Source organism: Asparagus officinalis, chromosome 8, assembly GCF_001876935.1.
Source record: "Asparagus officinalis chromosome 8, Aspof.V1, whole genome shotgun sequence".
Lineage (NCBI taxonomy): Eukaryota > Viridiplantae > Streptophyta > Magnoliopsida > Asparagales > Asparagaceae > Asparagus > Asparagus officinalis.
In genome coordinates, this window is record NC_033801.1 from 24,698,411 (window position 1) to 24,706,926 (window position 8,516).

Consider the following 8,516-nt stretch of genomic DNA (forward strand, 5'->3'; position numbering starts at 1 on the left):
TTTGCTAGGATATATCACATTGTGTATATTGTATATTCTTGCACATAACTCTTGGTATATCTATCTTGCAAGAATATATTTGTTAATTAATTTTAATTAGTATTTAATTGGATTAGATTAGCATAAGACCCTAATTATCCCCCCTCTAGGGTCTAACATAGAGAGGATTGAGAGGTTGTTCTCGATTCTAGTGAGATTGTGGGGAGAGATTTGTAATAATTGATTCTTCATAATCTAGAGAAGGTATTTTCCTTCGCCATACTGAATTGTTCTTGTATTTTAGTTGTCTTCTTTTCAACCTACCTTTTGGTAATTCCGCGACCAAAAGGTGCTCGCACGGCGACTCGTATCATAGTAAGAAAATCCAACCTTTTTTCATGACGAATAACGTATGTATTTATAGAGGATGCCAAGGGTCGAATAGGCATCTAGTGAGAATGCGGTTTATGATGATGGCGAGAGGTGAGCTAGAGGCTGAGTCACCTTCTGCCCGATATGTGTCGATTGGCGAGTGATGGGAGGTCACTTCAGTGACATGGGGAATTAGCAGCCGTCGAGGTTTGTCAGCGAGTGACGTGGAGTCACTTCTGTGTTATGGGGATCCTGCAGCCATCGAGGCTTGTCGGCGAGTGACGTGGAGTCACTTCTGTGGTATGGGGATTCTGCAGGGGCGACGTGGAGTTGCTTCTGTTGTATGGAGATTCTACAGCCATCGAGGCTTGGCAACATGCAACGTGGAATTGTAGTGATGATCATAAATGGTAAAATAATGCTGAGAAGTAATGTTCTGAGTCGCCCTCGGGGGAAGTGTCGGCTGATCGCTGAGTAAAAATCTTTTGCTCGACTGAGCCCGCCTTTCGAGTCGTCTTTGGGGAATGAAGCCGGCTCGACTGAGTCTGTTCTCGGGATAACATATTTTATAAGAAACTGTAGGGAACACCCTATAACGTAAAAACAACTGAGTATACAAATGTTAAGTGGGTGAAACTATAAAGCATTTAAGTGCTATTTAGTAAGTAATAATAATAATAATAATAACTATATTATTCTCTCATACATTACTTCTACACTACACTACAAGAGCGAAATATATATGAGCTTTCATGAGATATTACTTTTGAAAAAAATTTTAAGAGAGCCGATCCCACACTTTTCTCTCGTATGTATCTAAAAGCAGCACGTAACTAGTGATCGTTAGTTACTACCACCACTGAAAACAGAGCAGTGATAGGGGGGAACTCAAAAAAAAAAGGGGAACGCGGAATCTTTGGCTGGCGAGTAGACGAGTTATCGCGAGATGATCTCGTCGCAGAAGTTTCTGAGAAGATCTTCTGCTGACGCGCACGCGGGACCCAAAGACCATGACAGAACCCCCCGTTCACACGCGAGCCCGACGCACTCCAGTGGCACAACAGCAATTAAAGCCAACACAAGGGCTTAACTGTCTCATCAAAACCCCCACAGCGAAATCAGCACGAATCTTGAAGCGCGAGGCGGAGACAGCCGTCACCCTGGATCCGGGAGTGTGGCGTGGCAGCCCTCTGCCTGCGGTGCCTGCGGGACTGCGCTCCGGTTAAATTCGCCAACCACGGTTAAAATTAACAAAGGAGCTACAGTTGAATAAGGCTCCTATATAAACCCCAGGGCTCTCTCCCCATTTTCGATGCCTTGGTTCGTTCTCTCCTCCAGCGATCGAGAGTTTCTCTCTCTACTCTCCAGCGCCGAGTTTTAGAGAGAGAGAGAGAGAGTCTGCAGGAAAATCGTTCGACGACGAGCTAAGGTCAGCAAAAAAGATCGAATCTTTCCTACTGGTTTCGTTCAGTTGAATCTCGAAACCCTTTTGTGGCGAGAATCGCGTTGAAGGAATCGGGTTCTTGTTGAGTATTTGGGGATTTTGGAATCGGAACCCTACCTCTGTCTTTTTGCTGAACTTGACTGAATCCACAGGGCTTTTGATTTGGTTGGTGTTTCTTGATACTTGGATCGAGTGATGTGTCCTCTGCCGCCGGATTCTTCGCCGCTTGACATCGGTGAGCAGTCGACCGATGAAGAAATCGTGCAGTTCTTGTGGGGGAGGAAAGTTGGGGATCCGATACCGTCGAATGTGATCACAGGAGTGAACCCTTTCAGCATCGACCCCCGAAGCTCTCCGGGTGAGCAAACATAATTTGTCATCGCAATTCTTTATATAGATGTTTGTATGAATTTTTATTATTTTGTGAGTTGGTCTGGGTGGAAAAAATTGCTAAATACATATATCTATTATAGTTTCTTCATGTTCTCACTTTAAAGTTTCGGACGAGTGAATTCGGATAGAGAAAATGGAGGGAGGAGATTCAAACAGAATAGTGCACTTTTATTTTGCTATTTAATATGTTTTTGAGGAACAAGGACAGGGGTCAGCCTGATTTTTATTGATACAGATGGGGAATTGTTTTCTCAATGTATGTCTGTAAATGGTAAAGAATGATATATTGCTTTCTCAGTGTTATGTCTGTAAACAGTAAAGATTGATATATTGTGTGGTTGAGCCCTCGTAGAAATTTGTTAGCTTGTCGAGTATCTGTGAATCTACCTCTTGGTCCTTAGCTTCTTTTCCCCTTTCTAAACGTGAATTGTTATTTGCTGTATTTTTTTTTTAGTAAACATCACTGGAGATAGGTTCATAAATAAATTACATTAAACCCCCCAAGAACTTTCACCGTTTTGTATAAACTTAAAAACTTTCAAAATCGAACTAAACCCCCTATAAATTTTGTAGAAAACATCCAACATCTTTTTGGTAAATTATACTAAACCCCAATAACTTTCAAAATGTCTTTTTATGTTGCTTTTGGTTCTAATTTATGGGTATCTACAAAATGCAGAAACTTATTAGGGTTTTTCTGCAAAATGCAAAAAGTTATTGGGGATTTAGTGTGATTTTGAAAGTTATTGGGGGTTTACGCAAAACGATGAAAGTTCTTGGGTGTTTAGTGTAATTTACCCTTTATTTTACTCTTTGCAATCTATATCCAAGCTCTATGCTGGAAATAAACATTTTGTGAGATCCTCACTACATTTAGAATAGGATAAAGTATCCACAGGGAGTAATTTTTTGAGAAAAGGTCATGTGGAAATAGTTAATCGGTGATGCTTATGTTGATTATGGCAGTTTGTCCATTTTTCCTTACCGTCCTCATCTTAGCTTTTGTTGTCAAATTTGGCTGGAACTTGGAAGAGGGCAAGATTTTGACTTCGAAAGAGCTGAAAATGAAATGGTGTAATTGATAAGTTTCACATGGGTAGTTACATTTATCTAGGCATAGACAGCCAAGTTCGAAGTTTTTTATATTGATGGAATTTCTGAAGCCAAAAGAAGGAACGTTATATTATTTTCACAGAAATTATATCATTTTCACAGAAAATTGACAAGTTGCAGCTTAGAAAAACTTCCTAAAGTTTGTGACTGGAATTTGATTTCAGGTTTTACATTTTTTAGGATTAGCAAATTACTCGGTTATATCAGCAGAAGGCCCGAGATTCCCTAGGGAAATTCTCTCAGTGTTCAGTACATAGGATGGCGAAAGATGCAATCTTATTTTGTGTGTTGGTGCCTGAGTACTCATTTTTAGTAATAAAACAGGAGATTTCCTTTTTTTTTGTGATTACACCAAACATCTCTTGCTTTAAGAGTTCTATCTTATTATCCTTTGTAGCAAATATCATGTATATTTTCCGTTTGAATGTGGTGCTCATTGATGAATATTGAATACTGTGACCATATGATCTTCTACAGGCTGGAGTTGAACTGACGAATGTCAGAGATGTTTTCTTTTCTTTTGCTTTCTTGAAGTAAATATACTGATAGTTTTCGGGAAGTTTTACTAGTTAATTAAAATGATTATACTTTTTCTAATCTAGTTTGGATAACAACTTTTATGGATGCAAGTTACAAATCTTACAGAAGATAAATGAGAACCTGATGATTTTTATTTGACGCTAAAGTGCATGTTACATGGGGCGTCTTGACACTATATCAGATACATTGATTCCAAGCTGCTCAGTTTTTTTCTTATACTTGTGTGCCTTGTGTGCCTTAGGTCCGTTTGTTTTGCTGCAAAAATTAAGTGCAGCAAATGTTGCAGAAAGAAATGTTGCATGCAACATTTGTTACTGGAAATCAACTTCAAATCCATTGTTTGGATATCTTGTTATCTACGGTCTTATTGTAGAAGATGTATTTCCGATATGAAGAATAACTGCAGGAGTTTGTTCATCAGGGTTATTTGGCAGTAAGTTATGTATATTTAAATAGAAAAAACAGTTGGGGTCAGTCAGTTAAGATGACAGTCACCTTAAGTTAAAAAGTATACTAATTTACTTTGCTTGAGACAGCATGTTCTCCAAATTGCAAAAATTCATGCTTTAAAGACACCTTGGGAATAATGCTTCTCACACATGTAGTACTGTTCTTCTGAATGACTTTCCTTACTCTTCTCTAAGAAACTTGAACCGTCTAGGTTTATTACGAAGATTACTATTTGTTAGTCAATTGTTGCAATCCATGTTTTATATGCCAAAAGAAATTCCTGGAGCTTTCTTCTGAACAATCAGTTATCAGACAGGGAAAATGCTCATATGTCTGTGCTTCTTGTGCAGAGGGTATTTGGTTTTTGTACACTTCAGAGGAGTCACAATCTCATAACGAAGGAGGCATTATCAAAGTAGTAAATGGATACTGGAGATCAATGGATGATTGCAGAATATTAGCTAGCACTCCCGCTGTAGGTAGGAAAACTACGAGGCAATTTTATGTAGGCCAAGCACCCTTCGGAGATCAAACCGGTTGGAAGATGCAAGAATATTTTGCAGATCAGATTGTTGCTCAGGTAATTAACTAGTATTAGGTATTTTTTTAGCTCTTGTATTGTGTCCCTACTGAGCTTGCATGCTATTTTTGTGAAATGTTAGTACACTAGAATTCATAAGTTATGAACTTGCATGCTTTACAGGACTGTAGCACTTTGTGTAGAATCTTCTTGCAAAATGATGAAGTGTTAGATACTGGTGAACAATATGACCCTGTGAATCCAGGTGATGCTGATGGTGAGTACATAGAAGCTGCGCTGCTGAGCCTTCTGGAACAAGATGATAGAAACTCTTCCAGGGATGGTGCTGTTGGATCCCAAGCAGAACAAAAATCTAGCCAGGTTAAAAACTTAACCATCATGATATTTGCCTTACATTTATTCTCAACTAAAATCATGTCTCTTAGGCTTTGTTTTGAATTTCATTCACCCCTCATTGCTTATTCAGTGGCTTGCATTAATTTGTATACAGGAATTTGGTGAAGAGTTTTGTTTTTAATATAGAAAACACATTATAAAATTATATCAATAATCACAATCTCTCAATATTATCTTTTTGAGAGAAAAAATAGACTCGAACTTGCCAATCCTAACCAAATATATTGATGAAATGATTGTTTACAAACTTGAAAAGATTACTCCCAACTCTGAAAGTATAGTCAGAATTATACAACCATGTTAGACTCCCAACCTAGATACTGTTATATAGGTGTATGTTCATACAACCATGTTAGATCCCAACCTAGATACTGTTATATAGGTGTATGTTCATACCAGGTTGTGGCCTGAATCAGAACTCCTTACTTCTTGTTTTACTGGATGCCTTCCCTTTCTTTGCTTGTGACTAGATGAGAAAACATCTCTTTAAACCATTTATCAACAAAAATGATTAGAAGATTGTCTCCATGAGCCTAATGGAGTCACAATTCAAATCGACTTAGCTGAAAAGCCTAGCCTAAAGCCAAACACTTTAGCCGGCACGAAGCGCGGAAGCAGTCGGCCTTTCGCCTTTAAGGCGACTACTCAGGAGTCCACCCAACTCCCAATCGAGACGATTCCCCCAGTGACGACTCGGCTGTCTACCGAGCTGTCTGACTAGGCTGACGACTCACTTATCTAGTCAAGTTACGAGAACGACCCGCCTTCCAATTCAATCCTGCTAGGGAAGATAAAGATCCGAGTCATCCAACTAAGCTATTTCCAAGACATACATCAGTCAACCACAATATTGAGCAGTCACATCAAAAGTCTCAAGCAAAAGTCTCAAGCTCTAACGAAGTCTTAAATACAAAGACGACTCATTCTATTCCCAAGTCACTTCTGAAACGTAATCAAGACACCCTCTGAGCTCAGACGACCTTTTCTCCAGTCGTCAGCTGTCATCTGTGAAGCAATTAGTGGTTAGATCGGTCAGCCTATCTTCCCTTTATCCTTATCCGTAAAACCTGGGACGTTATCGAGGCACCTTCTATACTCGAATGCCTCGCCCTCCAATCGCTAACCGCCATCTGTAAAGATAAGGACGACTCAGCACCTCGTCGTATTCTCGGCCATACGCCATCTAATCAATCCTGGGGCCTTATCGAGATCATCTCGAAATAGTATCCTCTCCAGTCGTCAGCCAACACGTGAAATGACTACTGCTGACTCAGCCTCCAGCTCATCCCCCACCCACGTCCTCAGACCCCTGATGAAGCCACGTGTCTATCCTCAACAACCTATAAAGAGGAAGAGGCTTTTTTGGACTGGAGGAGGTTGGATAAACTAAAAAGACTAAGAGGTCACTTTTTTCTTCAATTTGCTTCTAAATTCTAAAATGAGAAGGCACCCTGCATGGACCTCAATGGCCCAGAGACTTTCCCAAAAACCTCCCTCAAACTCATCCTCTAAGGGGCTGTTTGTTTGCCTAAAAAAAAAGAGGGAAATCAAAGAATAGGAAACCATTTCTTAGAAATTTTATTTTGAGGTTGTTTGGTTGGGAAAAAAAGGAAAATTAAAGAATAAGAGATGTGATGAAATGAGTTGTCGTCATATTATTGGATGATGTGAGTGATTTTTAAAGAAAACTTGTTTTGAGGTTGTTTGGTTGGCTAAAAAAAAAAGGAAATGTATTATGAGAAACCTATTTCTTATAATAGGTTCTTTTCTTATGTTTGGTTCATTCTTAAAAATAAGAAAATAGATAAGATGAGATGAGTTGTCATTATATTATTGGATGATGTGACCCACACTTAAGGAAATCATTTCCTTGTTTTTATGGAGGAAATGAGTGGAGATGAAAGTTTAAGGAGATGAGATGAGTTGTCATCATATTATTGGATGATGTGATTGATTTTTAAATATGAGATGAGATGAGATGAGATGAGTTGGATGATGTGATGATAAAAATAATATTTTATTAGATGTTGGATGATAAAAGTAATATTTTATTGGATGAGTTGAATGATAAAATAATATTTTATTAGATGAGTTGGATGATAAAATAATATTTTATTGAATGTTGTGGTAAGTTTTAGGAATGGAAATGGTTGAGAATAGGAAATGAGAGATTTCCATGCTCTCATTTCCTATTCTTGGTTTTTAGGAAACCAACCAAACAGCCCCTAACTTGACCGTCGGAGGTACCACAGGGAAAAACGCCCCGTACCCCGATGTTCCTTGTGTGTGCAGGCCATCAGTCCATCCCGTCCGCTCAGAGCTGGTATAACGTCGGGGGGGGGGAGTCGGCCCCTTTATCCTTTATTATCCTCCCTCGGCAGACAACCTCACCCCCATCAACTGTTTGTTCACGAGCATCAACAAAGAGGATAGAGGAGGGCATCCAGTTAGCAAATATACTGAAATTATAAGCTTTTCATGCCATGACATTGACACATCAGCGATATTTAACAGAAAATTTTAAAAGGAAGCTAGGCTGATGATGGGTGTAAAATTAGGGGCTTTCGCTGATAAATTCCAAACGTAAAAGGACTTGGATGATATTTGGCCATTACCTGAAGGACCTGTACTGAACTTTTCCCTTAAATAAAGGTTTCCCTGCGTAATAAATATCACAACCCAGATATAATCTCCATCACAAGGTAATATCTATAATAATATTGTCAGGTGATTATTTAGTCAATAGAAAATCCTTAGTTGACAACATAGTTATAACAGTTGCTTTTACTATAGTGCAGCACTGTGAGAATACTTAACCTACGTTGTTAATGGCTTAAGTTCGGCAAAAATCATAAAACTGATGTGTGGACACTTAACAAGGTATTTTTGTGGCTATCCTAAGTGGGTAGCGGTTCCAAAAGTTCGTTATCTTTGTTGAACTTGCCTCCTGCAAACAAATGCAGCTATATCGACCTGGTGAACAAAGGCTTAATAACTAAATAATATGAATTTAACAATCTTAAGTTATACAACATGAGAATGCATATATGGCAATGTCATAATATATGGAAATATGTCAAATCTTGAGAAACATTGTAGCACGATTACCCTTTTAAGCACAAATATCCTGCTTATACTTGAAACCTCCTATGTAATATAAATTCTGTTGTAGAGTTAAGCCATAACGTGACTTGTTTTTACTTAAATGTGGCTACGCATGAGCATTTCATCACCTATAGATGCACATTATATGCTCAACAAGCTATATAGATGCACATATATGCTCAA

General features: G+C 38.7%; 1 protein-coding gene across 2 annotated transcripts in view; it reads left to right on the forward strand.

Moving 5' to 3' along the window:
- The window catches only part of LOC109820469 (protein ATAF2-like), an 8,965-nt gene continuing 2,102 nt past the window's right edge, over positions 1,654-8,516 (forward strand). Inside the window, exons 1-4 of one of the 2 annotated variants that reach the window (XM_020386618.1) lie at positions 1,654-1,780; positions 1,948-2,153; positions 4,642-4,871; positions 4,995-5,192. In XM_020386618.1, coding sequence (XP_020242207.1) covers positions 1,991-2,153; positions 4,642-4,871; positions 4,995-5,192 — 591 coding nt within the window. In that variant the 5' untranslated portion in view covers positions 1,654-1,780; positions 1,948-1,990. Of the gene's footprint in view, positions 2,154-4,641; positions 4,872-4,994; positions 5,193-8,516 lie in introns of both variants that reach the window. The other variant, XM_020386617.1, reaches the window with a different exon arrangement.